Source organism: Rutidosis leptorrhynchoides, chromosome 8 (genome assembly GCF_046630445.1).
Source record: "Rutidosis leptorrhynchoides isolate AG116_Rl617_1_P2 chromosome 8, CSIRO_AGI_Rlap_v1, whole genome shotgun sequence".
Taxonomy (NCBI): domain Eukaryota; kingdom Viridiplantae; phylum Streptophyta; class Magnoliopsida; order Asterales; family Asteraceae; genus Rutidosis; species Rutidosis leptorrhynchoides.
Window position 1 is genome coordinate 311,965,979 of NC_092340.1, and position 17,469 is coordinate 311,983,447.

Sequence of the window (17,469 nt, forward strand, 5' to 3'; positions counted from 1 at the left end):
TAAGCGAGAACTTATGTTGTATGGATCCATATGGGTTTGACAAACCCTCATTCAAACGGTTCGCTACCGTTTACGAATGGAATATATTTTCGTGAAACAGTGTATGTTCTAACACTAAGTGATGGGGTTCTATGGAAGGAAATGTTAAGCATTGATAATTGGGTGCTCGCGAAACAACTTTTGGAATGCAACTTTTGGATGATCAATTTACGGGAATACTAAATCTTGTGGTTCAAAATATAACTTTTATTAATACACCTATGATTTCACCAACGTTTTTCGTTGACAGTTTTCTATATGTTTCTCAGGTTCATACTTGGCTATTTGATACATGCTACAGCGTACTTTCATACTTGCTTGGGGTCGAGCATACATACACTCTGATTTCTTGCTTGGAGTCAAGCATACATACATACTTACGCTATTTATAGCAAACTGTGATTTTCAATTAATTATGTCGCAAGTTATTTCATTTATACATTACTATTTTTGTAAATCTTAAACTTGTTGTCGATCCTTTTGGTAAACTGAACTTTGCAAGTCTTGTACTTTTCAAATGAATGCGACGTAATTTTGGTCAAACGAGTCTCATATAGGGACTACGACCACGTAACGGGACCTAAGTTAGCGGCGCCGTCAATGACGGTTTTGTCGGGTCGCTACAGATGGTATCAGAGCGTTGGTTGTAGGGAACTAGGATGCATTAGTGTGTCTAACAGAGTCGTTAGGACGCATTAGTGAGTCTAGACTACAACCGGATAGTTAGCCATTGCATTCTGACATACATTTGCTATAGATAGCACTTACTTGACTACTTGTGCATTATACTTGAATCATTCTTAGGCAAACTTCTTAATGGTACCACGTTTTCATCATACGAACTCGTATTCTGCAACTTCCTGGTAACACGCGTAAATTCAAGATTCATACACGTATGGATGATGATGACTTCATTAGTCACACTTGTTCGGGAACTCTGTCTCCCGGATTGTTATTTGCCACCGTTTCAACTTACTATCGGTTTCCCACTGGTGTTTCTTACTATCTACTTTTTGGTGTTACTACCACCACCGCTCTAGATGAGTATCGTCATCACTATTTATCACTACGGTTGCGTACTACTCGTTATCATGACTCGTTACTCTTTTCATACCTAAATACATTTTTTTATGACTCGAACCGCATTGACGTGAACAATCATTTATACACTTCCCTCGGGGAACGCTTCCTTAGAGTTGCAGAAATTCTTTCGATTTAATACGAGTCACGTTTGAGACGTCGTTACATTTTGTTCATTTTAGGTCTTCACGATGACACGAACTTGAATCTATGGAGTGATGTGGGAATGGAGGTATGAGTTAGCGTAATATAACGACACTCGATCAACGTGGTTATATTACGGTAAGACATACCAAAGTTCTAGTGATACGTGATGGTGGTTAGACTCGATCAACCTAAACACCACCATGTGCCATGTACATGACTTCATCCTTTCATGTTTGGACATCTGAAAACTCCGAAAGTACTGACAACAACCATACCGGGGACACACCTTCGAATATTGTCGAACCATATTTATGCTTCCGAATGAATGACGAATTCTTTCAACTTCAAACATACGTTATACATGAATACTATCTCGTCCTCGCACAGTCTTATTGATTAACTACAATTTACTCGTTATGCTTACATCGGGGCGAAAACTTCTCTTGCATCACCCTCAAAATTCCGGTTCGGGAAATCTTTTATTTTAAATTCTCAATGGAGAGAGACTCTTCACGTTATACTAGTTTTCGCCTCGAGGGTGAATAGTCCTGACGAACGTTTTTGGAAACCGATAAATCTTCCGCGACGCGAATTTCTTGAGAAACTTGTTCTAACTAACGTTTTCGAGTCCTAACGGACTTGTTCAAATATACCTTACGGAATGTACTCCATTTCGGACCGAGATCCTCGTTTCATTTCTAGACTTCGGAGTGCCTTACAAAAAGCCTCGGGACCACGTTTAGACATGAGTACCGCGTACCATCCACAACCGACGGACCGAACAAACATACGATTTAAACCTTGGAAACCATAATACAAGTTTGTATTACCAACTTCAAATTTACTTGAGAGAAGTGTTTTCCTTTAGCCAAATCCTCGTACTACAATGATTTTCATTCGAGTTTTAACGTCACACCTTTTGAAACCACATGTGACCGGAAACGTCATTCTCCTTTTTGTCGAACCAAGTAAACGATGATCAATTCACCGGGGCCGAGTTTATTCATGAACAACCGAGAAAATTTATACATATTCAAGCAAGACCCAACGCGACTCGTAATCACCAAGAGCTACGCCGATGTTAGACGTAAACCTTTCTAATTCCATGGGGAACCGCGTAATATTAAAAGTCGCACCTTGAGGAGGTGTAGTCCGTTTCGGGAAACATAGAAAACAAAATCCGTGATATTTTAATCCTTTTGAAATCTTGGGGCGTTTTGGACCCGTTGCTAGCCGTTTAGATTTTCCGACCCATTTTGAGTCTCCGTTTATCCTACATTCGATGTATCAACTTAAAGACGTGTTTTGAGAAACAAGAACTTGTTATTCCTTTTCGATGGGCTCACTATCGACGATAACACTCCACTTCCTAGGAGAACCGGTTGAAATTATGAATCGTGAAACCAAACTTCAATCCAACGTAAAAATCCCGACCGTCGAAGTTCGTTGAAATGCCCAAGGACGTACCTTCACTTATCCGTAGAATTTACAACGCAAGATCTCGAGGAAGATTCAACGACTACTACTTCCAACTAAATTTCGGGACGAAATTTCTTTTGAGGCGTGGATAATGTAACATCCCGCGTTTTTCCGTTAAATTTAATTTTAACACCGTCTTTTTTTTTAAAACATAATCTTTCGTATTTAAATTAATAGTTTCCGTGAGTAACGTTCATTATATCCCCGCTATTTAATTTTGACATCACCCGTTTACTCGAGCATTTTAAAATATTCGTTTGGTTAATTACCGCACCCGCTTTGAAACTTGAGGGACCAATCTCGTCACTTGGCCAAATTGGGGCAACTAGTCACCACCTCCCCACCTCCCTCACCATTCAATCACCTCCATCTCTCTCTCTTTCTCTCTAGCAAGAACACACACACAAACACCCAATTCAAACATTCATCATCTAAATTCGGATCGGGAAGCAAACTTCAAAACAAATTACATATTCGTGATCCTCTCTTCATCCTCTACAATTTGATACCAACTTCATCTCGTTTGGGTAACATTTCTAAAACTCTTGATTTCTCTAAATTCGTGTTTTTGATTTGAAATGGTGTTAGTTAGTGTCTATGGCTCGTGTCTAGCATGAATATATGATTTACTTGCTCGATTTGTTGTTTTGAGTAACTAGTTTGAGTTTTTGAAATGGGTTTGCTTAATCCTTGATTTTGGATGAGTTAATGTTGTTAGATTGTTAAAGTTCATGTTTTAATTGTGTTACTAGTATCACTAGCTTCGTTTTGATGTGTAGGTTGATTAAGAAAACTTCAAAAACCCGATTAATGATTTTGTGATGTTTGACTAGGGTTTGATAGTTCTTGACATGAACTTTTGATGCTTGAATGCCATGAAATGTTAATTGTTAGTGTTTAGTTGTAATGTATGTTTCATTACCTTCAAAACGGCATATCGTATGTGTAAATTGGATTCCCGGATCATAAAATACGTTTTACGAACTTGAAACTTTGAAAATAAACCTTTCTTGATCAATTGACGAGTTTTCGATTATTGTAATTGATGTTTTTGCTTGTGAAAGGTAGTTAGTTGTATTCCTCGTCAAAATACCTTTTCGACGATATATGATAGGCATTATAAGTGTTTGCGGGTCAAGAGTTGGGTTGGAAAATGTTTTGGTTCGTGACTTGGACCATTTTTCTGCAAACAGCATTTTTCCCAGGTATGCGCGCCGCGCATACCACCGCGCGCCGCGCGAATCCAAAATCCCAGATGAATGGCCCTTTAAGTCAAGTTCTGACCTGGTTTTACACTTGGGTGCGCGCCGCGCAACCCATTGCGCGCCGCGCAAAACCCCCAGGCCAGGCTATTGTGTTTTTAAATGTTCTCAAAATGTTTCTCGCTTAACCGTAACCCCGATTAACATGAAAATCGGCTATTGTGTTCATATATGATTTCTCATCAGGGGAAAATTGTCGGATACCCGACCCGACCCCGTTGACTTTGACTTTGACCAAGTTTGACTTTTAGTCAAACTTAACCAAACTTTTATGCAAATGTTCTAACATGCTTTTATACGTGATTCTTGCATGAAACTTGACAACATGATTCACATGCTATACAAATCGAGTCGTAACGAGCCATAGGACTAATTGAACACATTTCACCCGACCTTGTGTCGTAACCGGTTAATTGATACAACTTACTTGTTTAGGTCAAGGCTAAGCAACTTTCATGCATACGTTACTTTGTGAAGTACTTTTATACTCGTGCACTCGAGGTGAGATCATAGTCCCACCTTTTCAACAACTTTTATACTTTTAAATCGTGGGCTGAGAAACATATACTTTGTTACATCTTATACTGCTTACTTTTATGTTTTGAACACAAGTTCGATGAAACAAACATTCTACAGCGAGTTTAGAACAAAAATCCTCAATTCAATTATCATTAGTTACACTTGCCGGGTGTAAGCGAGAACTTATGTTGTATGGATCCATATGGGTTTGACAAACCCTCATTCAAACGGTTCGCTACCGTTTACGAATGGAATATATTTTCGTGAAACAGTGTATGTTCTAACACTAAGTGATGGGGTTCTATGGAAGGAAATGTTAAGCATTGATAATTGGGTGCTCGCGAAACAACTTTTGGAATGCAACTTTTGGATGATCAATTTACGGGAATACTAAATCTTGTGGTTCAAAATATAACTTTTATTAATACACCTATGATTTCACCAACGTTTTTCGTTGACAGTTTTCTATATGTTTCTCAGGTTCATACTTGGCTATTTGATACATGCTTCCGCGTACTTTCATACTTGCTTGGGGTCGAGCATACATACATACACTCTGATTTCTTGCTTGGAGTCAAGCATACATACATACTTACGCTATTTATAGCAAACTGTGATTTTCAATTAATTATGTCGCAAGTTATTTCATTTATACATTACTATTTTTGTAAATCTTAAACTTGTTGTCGATCCTTTTGGTAAACTGAACTTTGCAAGTCTTGTACTTTTCAAAAGAATGCGACGTAATTTTGGTCAAACGAGTCTCATATAGGGACTACGACCACGTAACGGGACCTAAGTTAGCGGCGCCGTCAATGACGGTTTTGTCGGGTCGCTACAACCGGGCACTCCAGTAGTACCTAACCCGAGGCCTGCAAATCAAAGTAACCTCTCGTACCCGAAAACCACGTGACAACTTCTAAACTAGAGAACCACAAGACCGTCGAGTAAGATCAAATCCCCGTTCGAGCGGAAAAAACGAACCCCGAGAGAAACACCTCAACAAACATCAATTTTCCGAGGTCAACTAAGTCAACACACGCCGGCAACGATCAAATACCTTTTTAGTTGGGGTGGGCTGAATGACTTTAAATGGATATAATTCTTATATATCGAGACATGATTTGAGTAGGAGGGCCAAGGCCCACTATGTATAACCCCTCTGCCACTGCCTGGAGCCCTAGACAACCTATATGACGGATCATATAGAATGATGCAATTTACGAGTTATCAAAAAGTGTAATAAGATCAAAAACGGGATTTGAAGAATTCTGCATCTGCAATTGAAAAAAATTATAAACGAATCATTGTCTGCTTTTTTTAATATGAAAACTACATACAAAGTAACAAAAATTAAATTTCGTTCAATAATTTGTTTAGTCAACAATTTGATAAAGAAAAAAAAAAAAAAAACATCAAACTCTCCATTTCCATTAATTCTTGCCGACCTCTGCTCTCCCTTTCCTCTCCTACCAACGTGGCAGGAAATATATAACTCACAAATACGTGTCGTTTCCCGGTTTATTGTCCCATCTACTTATTTTTTTATATGTAATATGTAAAACACCTAAAAATTTAGTGATTTGATGGATTTATATTGTCAAACTTTTACTGTAGAAATTGTTTAATCTCTGGTCCGACCCATTATCCATTCCTGATTCCATCTAAAATTGTTAGACCGGACCCATAAAAAATAGTACTCTCTCCTCATATTTATTTGCCACTATTTTTTTAAATTATTTCAAATTAATTGTTTAATTCTATAATTAAATAAAATTAATTATGGAAAGTATTTATAGTTATTATTTTATGCATGTAAAACAAAAAAAATTAATAAAAAAATACTCGATAAATGATAAAACAGATTAACAAAAAATATACTCGGTAAAAAGAAAACGTACTTAAGGAATAGAAAAAAGGCGAGAACAGTAAAAGCCTATACTTAGTTGATACTATTTTATACGAGTATTCTATATAAAATGTATAATGTGTATTTTTGTAAGTGGAAAATAAGTATGGGATGGTGGAAGTCACTATGAAATATAGATTATTGAATTACACGTGGTTATCTATCTATTTCCACGTATTCACTTAATTTCAGACTCCCTCGTAGGTTTCCATTCGCGCGCGCACACTATTTCCCTGGTTGTCATCTTCCTGCAACTTTCAATCTATCTAAAAAATCCAAAATATAAAATATAAATGACCAAATCATCATCGAACTCAGTTTTTTTCCTCATCATCATTTTGCAGCTGTTATGGAGCTATGCAAATGGACGTTTCACATCCATAATCAGTTTTGGTGACTCACTATCAGATACCGGTAACCTTAAACAATTGGCCTCTTTCTACAACCAGTCCCTCCCCTTTTTCATGCCACCTTATGGACAAACCTTTTTTCATCGTCCAACTGGTCGTTGCTCCAATGGTCGCCTCGTCATCGATTTCGTTGGTAATTCGTACCTTTTTTTCGTCCGTTCAATATATATGTACGCATAGACAGAGCTTGAACATGTTTATTTGGAGCCGAGAACACGTGCTCTACTACTCTCTCCGTCCCATATCTATTGTCCTCTATCTTATTTTGAAATATTTCAAATTAATTGTCCACTTTTATAAATTGATAAGAATAATGTGATAAATTCTTTATGCCCATATTTTATATATATAACAAAAAGATAGATAAAAAGTAAGAGATAAAACTGAAAGTTAACGGAAAAGTACATGTATCATGTAATTTTTCTTAAACTGTGTTGTTTTTTCTTAGGACAATAAATTTGTAATAGAGAGAGTGTTGGCCGGTGGTAAATACCACATGTTTTGTGTGGCTTCATATTGAAAACAAAGAAGTCAAAGTTACTATTTTTATTGAGGCCACCTACCATTTAGTTTGACCACATTTTTGTTATGGTTAATTCCATACGTATGGTGCAGAATAAATGGGTATGTTGCATGCATGTGATATTTCAACTATAAAAGGATTGCAAGGAACTTCATTCAAATCATCCAAACTTCACAAATATACTTGAAAGAGTTATAGGAGCTCTTGTAAGAGTATTAAAAAGAAAGAGTTTATTACTCTTGTTCTTGTGAGAAACATTATAGAGTGAGGGAAGTGTTATAATCTAGTGAGTGGTCCAAATACTTTGTTAGTATTTTTCAGAGCCTAGATTGAGTGATACATTGTAACCTCGGATTGCCATATTTGCTAGTAAAATCCTTCTCCGCTTCCGCCCGTGGACTAGGCCTCACGCCGAACCACGTAAATCCTTGTGTCTTTATTTATTGCTTAATTATTCTATTAATTTCTTGGTTCTTGAAAGTGCGCAAATCACAACAAACTGGTATCAGAGCTTAGCCGTGATTAAATATTCAAGATGACGATAATCAGGTCCGATGTAGAGAAATTTAATGGCCAGAACGATTTTGGTCTTTGGCGAATGAAGATGCGGGCTCTACTGAGCCAACAAGGTTATTTGTTAGCTTTGAAAGGGAGAGAACATCTACCCGAAAAGTTGACAGATGAAGAGAAGGATGAACTACTGGAGAAGGCACACGGCATGATTATTCTAAATCTTGCCGATTGTGTGCTTAGAGAAGTTGCGGCAGAAATCACATCGGCTGGACTTTGGAAACAGCTAGAATCTCTATATATAACTAAGAGTCTCACAAACCGGTTGTACATGAAACAACGGTTGTATACTCTTCGGATGAAAGAAGGTTCACTAAATGATCACATCGATGAGTTCAATAAAATAATTTTGGACTTGAATAATATTGGTGTGAAAATTGATGATGAAGATCAATCGTTAATTTTCTTATGTTCCTTGCCAAAATCTTATGAGCATTTGGTTACAACTCTATTATATAGTAGAAAAACTATTTCCATGGAGGATGTCAAATCTACCTTGAACTCTAGCGAGTTAAGGAAGAAATCCTCGGCGGATTATCTGGAAGAAAGTGCAGAAGGTTTGGTGGCGAGAGGAAGACATAACGATAGAGCATCAAGTAGTAACAACAAAGGTCGTTCTAGATCAAAAACTAGATCTAGAAAGATCAAGTGTTACAATTGTCACAAGGAAGGTCACATGCGTAGAGACTGTCCAGACTTGAAAGGAAAAAGAGAGACTTGGAATGCAACAGGAGCCGATAAAGTTGCCGCGGTTGCAGAAAATGATTCTGATGGTGCAAATGTTCTTAGTGTTACCGATGGCCGCTCAAGTAATGAGTGGATTCTTGACTCAGGTTGTTCTTATCATATGTGTCCTATTAGGGACTGGTTAACTACCTATCAACAAATAGATGGTGGTAAAGTCCTTATGGGAAATGATGTAGCTTGTAAGGTTGTTGGCATAGGAACGATCCAAATCAAGATGTATGATGGCACATTGAGGACGTTGACAGATGTCAGGCATGTTCCAGAATTGAAGAAGAATCTTATTTCCTTAGGTACGCTGGACTCCATCGGTTGCGAGTATCGAGCTCGAGGTGGAGTATTAAAAGTTTCAAGAGGTGCACTTGTTGTGATGAAAGGTGAAAGGTTTAATGGCCTTTACCTGTTAAAGGGTAGTACTGTTACTGGTGCGGCTGAAGTTTCTTCATCAGCTAAAGATGTAGATACCACCAAGTTATGGCACATGCGCCTTGGGCACATGAGCGAGAGAGGAATGATGGAGCTTAGTAAACGAGGTTTGTTGTGCGGGCAGAATATCGGAAGATTGGAATTCTGCGAACACTGTGTATTCGGAAAACAAAGCTGAATAAAGTTTGGCACAGCCGTTCATAGGACGAAAGGTACTTTGGATTATATCCATTCAGACCTTTGGGGTCCATCTCCGGTTCCTTCAAAAGGTGGTGCTAGATACATGTTAACCTTTATTGATGACTATTCAAGAAGAGTGTGGGTTTATATCCTTAAACGTAAGGATGAAGTCTTTGTCAATTTCAAGCAATGGAAGATGATGATAGAGAAGCAGACTGGAAAGTTCATCAAGCGCTTGAGAACTGACAATGGACTGGAATTCTACAAAGGCGAATTCAATGAGTTTTACAAGAACGAAGGCATTGTGAGACACCACACAGTGCGGTTTACACCACAACAGAATGGCGTTGCAGAATGGATGAATAGAACGCTCCTTGAGCGAGCGAGGTGTATGCTCTCAAATGCAAAATTACCGAATGTATTTTGGGCTGAAGCTGTCAATACAGCTTGTTATTTGGTAAATCGGTCTCCATCAACGGCAATTGATTGTCAAACTCCTTTGGAGAAATGGTCAGGTTTCCCTGCAAGTTACAGTGATTTGAAGATATTTGGTTGTCCTGCTTATGCTCATGTGAAAGATGGTAAACTTGAGCCGAGGGCCAAAAGATGCATATTTCTAGGGTATGCAGATGGGGTGAAGGGTTATAGATTGTGGTGCCCTGATGGTAAATCATCCCGATTTCTTATCAGCAGGGATGTGACATTTGATGAGTCTGCTATGTTGAAAAAGACAGAGGAGGAACAAGTAGTTGCTGGAAAAGATCGTGAAGTTGAAGAGCAGGTGGAGCAAGAAATAGAAGTTCCACAAGGAGTAGTACAAGATACTCCTGTCGAGCCCGTTGTAGAAGACGTACATGAATCTGGTGTTGATCAAATGACACCAGAAGATCAGTCAGATGAGCAACATGATCTACAGAATTATAATCTAGCAAGAGATAGAGAACGACGAGCAATAAAACCACCACAACGGTTCGGGCATGCAGATTTGGTAGCTTATGCCCTGAGTATGGTGTAACATCCTCAAGTGGGCCTAGATGTAAGATTACTAGATTGCCCTTAAGTTGGTGTTGCGTTATTATATGCTTTTATTTTTATTTAATGTTTATTATTAATTAATGATGAGGTTAGGACCAGTTTGTGACAAGGGTCACAGAACAGGTGTGTTTATTTAATTTGGACTTCGTTTGGTTTGCCAAATGATGTACGAAAGATATCAGATAACTGATAAATACCCGTGTGTCACTCAGTGTGGGAATTAAACCCAATTAAGTGACTAAGTGCTGGCTTCCCTTCTCATTTTCTAGAAAACTCCCAAACCCTCCCGTACCTTCATCTCTTTCACATACCAAACCCTAATTTCTAATCTTTGTTCTTGAGCTCAAATCATTTACATTTTCGTGTTCCTTATGATCTACTGATTCTATCAAGGTAAGAATCACAAGTTTTCATGATTTAATCTTCAAGAAAATTGGGTTTTTGTGATAGTTTTTACAAAGTGGGTAATTTGGGTCAAAAGAGTTGAATTTGATGTTGTTTGAGTCCAAATCTTGTGGGTTTATGTTTCTTGATGTATAGTGTCTTAGATTTGGTCAGTTTTGAGGTAAAAATCGAGCTCTAGAGCAAGAATTGGATGAATTTGGGTGAAACCCGTCACTTTGGCTTCAGCTTCTGCAGATGAACATGGTCGGCCGAGTGTCTCGAGACACTCGACCGACTGACTCGACCATCGACCGAGTGAGTGAGACCCACGGCCGAGTGTGTCTGTGAAAGACCATCGACCGAGTGACTTGTCAATCGGCCGAGTGTGTGTAGACAATCGGCCGACTGTCTCTGACAGTCGACCGAGTGTCTTGGGCAGTGGAAATTTTACCAAGTGTTGATTTCTAGCCGTTATGCTGCCCGTTTGTATTTTGAGATTTTGATGAAAATTTCAAAAGTGCATAAAGTGTTAAACAGAAAAAATTTAGCGGACAGATTTTCTGACAAAATTTCTATATTTGTGTTATTTGGTGTTTATGGACATAAACTAACTCGTGTATATGTATTTCTCAGGAGAAAAGGAGAAAGAGAAGGTTCAGTGATTAGATAGCTGAACACCTTCTCGTTTGCTGGTAATCGGTGAGTGGGACTAACTGTGGAATTTAGTATAGAGTAGCATGTTATATTATGACTGCCATGCTAGTTAGTTGTACTTATTGATACAGTTAGTTAGTTTATTGTGATGACTGCATGTTAGTTGATGATTGTCTGCTGGAGCCCAGTGCGTCCCTATTGTGTGGTAGCCTCGGTAGGAGAGATCAACCTGCGGGTTGGGTTCCTCTGTGGTAGCCTAGACAGCCGTGGTGTATATATATGTGAATGACGCGTCCGTCGCGTGTGGATTATGTATATACATACGGTGGTGGAGGAACTTCTGGTAAGCCCCAGCCCGATCAACTGGTGGTTAATGGTTTGGCCGAGCCACCAGAGTCTCTGTAGACGGCACTTGGGTGATGTTTGTGTGTTAGCTCTTTGTGACATGATTAGTATAACTGTTCTGTATACTATTACCTGTGGTTAGTCGTACTCACTTAGCTTCGTGCTAATTCCCCTCCATCTCCTCCCTGCAGGTTATTAGCTTTTGTAGAGATGATGCTTTTGGGGAGAAGACAGGGCATGCTGATGTTATGTTTGACAGGAGCCAACTCTGATGTGTCTTTTCCTATAAAACTAAACTTTTGTTGAAACGTCACGTGACACCATATGTATTAGTTAAATGCTAGCTGTCAACTGTTTTGGTTATGTAATTATGATATGTTTATATTATTATAATGGTTTAATTAACGTTAATGCTTCCGCCACGTATTTATAAATAAATAAAAAAATCAGCGGTGTCACAAGTTGGTATCAGAGCTGAGTTTGGCAGCATGTGCATTGTGATCTGAATGTCATGTTCCCAAACTTAGTAAAGTCATGTCAAACATAACATGCCGGGGATGGGTTAAGTGAGTACTAGGACAGGTTGTGTGTTAGTTGGTAGTACTAACCGAGTTTATACTAAGCTTTGGTGTGAGTGTTGTGGTAGTGCAGTAATGGCAGATAATGAAGCTAACGCTACTGGCCCTACCGCCCCCGGAACTGGTACATTCAGAGCCCCTGACGAAGATGGGCACGTTTCATCAGAGGAAGAAACCTCCCAAGAAGTTATAAACCTACAGAGTCGATTATTAGAAGCTCAGGAGAAAATAAAGGAACTAGAACAAGAACGGGCGCAATGGAACCCTAATACCACTGCATTAAACACAACTTTTCCTCCAAACTATTATAACCAAGCTGGTGGTAGTTCCCAATCCCAGTTTCCACAAAACACTTACCAAAATCTCCAAATGCCATTCCCGTTTAACCAGGCATTTCCAAACCAAATGATGTACCCATTCCAAGTTCCTGAAACAAGAAAGAAGTGTACTTATAAACAGTTTATTGATTGCAAACCTCCAGAATATCATGGTCACACAAACCCTACCGTGACACTTAATTGGCTAAGAGAAGTAGAAAGAGCATTAGAAGCGTGTTTCTGTGAACCTGAATCTATGGTACTGTTTGCAAGTAGACTTCTCAAGGGTGAAGCGATGGAATGGTGGGATTCTATTACAGCATACTTGCCTAGGGAACAGATCAGTCAGATTACCTGGGAACAATTTGCTGCTAAAGTTCGTGAGCAGTATTGTTCTGAGTATGAAATGGAAAGGTTGAAAACTGAGTTTTTGAATATGAGGATGACAGAAAGTATGACGATTGATGAAGTTTTCAGAGACTTCACATCTAAGTTAAGGTTTGTTCAGCAATGGGTACCAACTGAGAAGGATAAGATTCAGCATTTCATGCGGGCAATTAAACCAGAATATAGAACAGTTGCGAGATTTACAACAACCTTGGCACAGGCTCATGAAATGGCTAAGGTTACGGAAGGTGATGTAATGGCAGCAAGAAGAGAAAGTTCACAAAGTGGATCTATTGGGGGAAAATCAGAAAGTCAATCAGGTGGTCAGTCTGTTCAACAATCAAGTAAACAATCTGGTTTTCGTGGTAAAAAGTCAGGTGGGTTTAAACAGAAAAGTAAATCTGGTATGAGTGGATCGGGTTCTACTCAGTCTGGTTGGTGCAATGTTTGTAAGTCAACCCATACAGGCCCGTGTTCTCCAATGACTAGAAGGTGTTTGAAATGCGGAGTGTTAGGTCATGAATCAACAGCTTGTTCCTTTAAGTCAAATGTTTGTTGGAGTTGCCATCAAGAGGGGCATAGATCAGCAAATGGTCCAACTGCGTAAAGATCCGGTTCTGGGGCAGGGTCAGGGGCGAGGTCGGCTACTTCTGGGGGATCTTCTGCTTCTACTGCCGGGCAGAAGAGAAAGAATCCTCCAACAGCAGAGGCGAGGGCGTTTCAGATGACGGTAGACGCTGCAACCGCTACCGATGACGTCATTACCGGTATGTTCTTGGTTAACTCCTTGCCAGCTCATGTGTTGTTTGATTCAGGAGGGAATCGTTCTTTTATGTCCTTAGGCTTCTGTGATAAGTTGAAGTTGCCTGTTAGGAAGTTAGATGAAACTTTGGGAATAGAAGTAGCTGATGGTAAGAGGGTTCCATGCACATCATCTGTGTCTGGACTTACCATCGAGATTGACGGCCATTCTTTTCCTTTAACCTGTTTGTTGATGCCTATACCTAGCTTTGATGTAGTCATAGGCATGAATTGGTTAAGAGCTAATAGGGCTAATATTAAGTGTGATAAGAAGATGCTTTCTTTCCGTTTGGCCGACGGATCCCGAGTGATAGCTAGGGGAGAGCGCAGTGGATTTAACTTCCCTATGGTTTCCCTAATGAAAGCTCAGAAGGCGATATCGAAAGGGTGTGATACGTTTTTAGCTTATGTGATTGATGTTAAGAAAGAAAAGAAACAGGTGACCGATATTCCCGTTGTGTCAGAATTTCCCGAAGTGTTTCCAGATGATCTACCCGGGTTACCTCCAGTACGTGAAGTAGAGTATAAAATCGATTTGGTTCCAGGTGCTACGCCAGTTGCAAAAGCTCCTTACAGATTAGCTCCGTCAGAAATCCGAGAAATGATGTCTCAGATTCAGGAACTGTTAGATAAGGGGTTTATCCGACCAAGTTCTTCACCATGGGGTGCTCCTGTTCTGTTTGTGAAAAAGAAAGATGGGTCGCTTCGTATGTGTATAGATTACCGCGATTTGAATAAGAGAACGATAAAGAATAAGTATCCGACACCGAGAATAGATGATTTATTTGATCAGTTACAGGGTGCTTCCTACTTTTCAAAGATTGATCTATGTTCAGGGTATCATCAGGTACGTGTTGCAGAGAACGATATACCGAAAACAGCGTTCAGAACTAGATATGGTCATTATGAGTTTTTAGTTATGCCATTCGGGTTAACAAACGCGCCAGCAGTGTTTATGGATTTAATGAACAGGGTGTGTCGTCAGTATCTTGACAAATTTGTGATTGTCTTCATAGATGATATCTTGATATATTCGAAAATCGAGAAAGATCATGCTACGCATCTGAGGTTAGTATTAGAGCTTTTGAAACAGGAACAATTGTACGCTAAGTTCTCCAAGTGTGAATTTTGGTTACGAGAAGTACAGTTTCTGGGTCATGTGATTTGTGAGCAGGGTATCAAAGTAGATCAGTCAAAAATAGAAGCTGTAATGAATTGGAACTCGCCGAAAACGCCAACAGAAATTAAGAGTTTTCTGGGTTTAGCAGGTTATTACCGCAGATTTATCAAAGACTTTTCTAAAATAGCAGGTCCGTTGACTAAGTTAACCAGAAAAGATGTAGCCTTTCGATGGACTGATGAACAAGAAAAGGCTTTTCAGACTCTCAAACAGTTGTTATGTCAAGCGCCAGTTTTAGCTTTACCAGAAGGAACAGAAGATTTTGTAGTCTATTGCGATGCGTCACGTGCAGGTCTGGGATGTGTTTTGATGCAAAGAAATAAAGTTATAGCGTATGCTTCACGACAGTTAAAGAATCATGAACGAAACTACCCTACTCATGATTTAGAGTTAACTGCAGCTGTGTTTGCTTTGAAGCTTTGGAGACACTATTTGTATGGTACACATTGTGAAATTTATACAGATCATCACAGCCTTCAATATCTCTTTTCGCAGAAGGAAGTCAATATGCGTCAACTACGAGGTTTAGAATTGATTAAAGACTATGATTGTGAGATTAAATACCATCCGGGTAAAGCAAATGTGGTTGCAGATGCTCTGAGTCGCAAGAAAACAGTCGAAAATGTCAGATTTATGAGAATTGAGCTAGTTTTAGACTTGATTGATCGTTTGAAAACCGTTCAGTTAGTAGCATTAAATGATGAAAACCTAAAGACTGAGCTAATGAAGAAAAGAAAATTTGACCTATGCAATGATTCTAGAGGATTAAAGACCTATAAAGACCGAATTTGGGTGCCTATGCTTGGAGATTTGAGGGATTTAATCCTTACTGAAGCGCATAAATCTCGATTGACCGTTCATCCAGGTAGTACAAAGATGTATAGAGACTTGAAAACGTTGTATTGGTGGGCGACAATGAAGACAGATGTTGCAAGTTTCGTCGAAAAATGTCATATTTGTGCACAAGTTAAAGCAGAACATCAGAAACCGTATGGGTCTTTACGACAGTTAGAAATTCCTCAGTGGAAATGGGATCACATAACGATGGATTTTGTAACCAAGTTACCCCGAACCCAGAAAGGACATGACATGATCTGGGTGATAGTGGATCGTCTGACAAAGAGTGCTCACTTTTTAGCTACTCGTGAAACAGCTTTATTGAGTGATTTAGCAGAATTGTACTTGAAAGAGATTGTTAGCCGACATGGTGTGCCGTTGTCTATAGTTTCCGATAGAGATACTAGGTTTGTATCGAACTTCTGGAACAGTTTGCAGCAGAATCTGGGTACGCGTGTGAATCTTAGTACAGCTTATCATCCTCAGACAGATGGTCAGAGTGAGCGAACAATTCAGACATTAGAAGACATGGTGAGAGCGTGTGTCTTAGAATATGGTGGTTCTTGGGATTCGCATCTTCCTTTGATAGAGTTTGCTTACAACAATTCATATCACTCGAGTATCGGTATGCCGCCGTATGAAATGTTGTATGGTCGAAAGTGCAGAACTCCTACATGTTGGTTAGAAGCAGGTGAGAAATAATTTGCAGGTCCCGAAATTGTTCAGATAACCGCAAAAAAAGTTGAAATTGCACGTGAGAAGTTAAAAGCAGCTAGAGATAGACAAAAGATGTATGCTGATCCGCGCAGGCGTCCGGTAACATTTGATGTAGGTGATCGTGTTTACTTGAAGGTTTCTCCATGGAAAGGGGTTATCAGATTTGGTAAACGTGGTAAGTTAGCGCCGAGATTTATTGGACCATTTCCAATCAAAGAGATTTTAAATGATCAGACCGTTGTTTTGGATCTTCCTTCAGAGTTAGCAGGGATTCATAACACCTTCAATGTGTGCTATTTAAGAAAATGCAAGGTAGAGGATGAAAGTTTGATTCTTCCGCTGAAGGATTTGAAAGTGGATTTAAGTAAAAAGTTAGTAGAAGAACCGATTAAGATAGTGGACAAGAAAGTCACCAAGTTAAGAAGGAAGCTGATTCCAATGGTGTTAGTAGAGTGGCGACACAGTTTAGGTTCCAACCTAACGTGGGAAACCGAGGAGTTAATGAGGACGCGCTATCCCCAGTTGTTTGACCTTGATCAGATTCCGAGGACGGAATCTTCTTAAGGGGGTAGATTTGTAACATCCTCAAGTGGGCCTAGATGTAAGATTACTAGATTGCCCTTAAGTTGGTGTTGCGTTATTATATGCTTTTATTTTTATTTAATGTTTATTATTAATTAATGATGAGGTTAGGACCAGTTTGTGACAAGGGTCACAGAACAGGTGTGTTTATTTAATTTGGACTTCGTTTGGTTTGCCAAATGATGTACGAAAGATATCAGATAACTGATAAATACCCGCGTGTCACTCAGTGTGGGAATTAAACCCAATTAAGTGACTAAGTGCTGGCTTCCCTTCTCATTTTCTAGAAAACTCCCAAACCCTCCCGTACCTTCATCTCTTTCACATACCAAACCCTAATTTCTAATCTTTGTTCTTGAGCTCA

The 17,469-nt window shown here is 39.2% G+C and overlaps 1 protein-coding gene across 1 annotated transcript in view; it reads left to right on the top strand.

Moving 5' to 3' along the window:
• Positions 1-1,761: 1,761 nt before the first annotated feature.
• Positions 1,762-17,469, top strand: part of LOC139864421 (GDSL esterase/lipase At1g28570-like) — an 80,574-nt gene continuing 64,866 nt past the window's right edge. Inside the window, exons 1-2 of the mRNA XM_071852998.1 lie at positions 1,762-1,789; positions 6,754-6,978. Coding sequence (XP_071709099.1) covers positions 1,762-1,789; positions 6,754-6,978 — 253 coding nt within the window. The remainder of the gene's footprint in view (positions 1,790-6,753; positions 6,979-17,469) is intronic.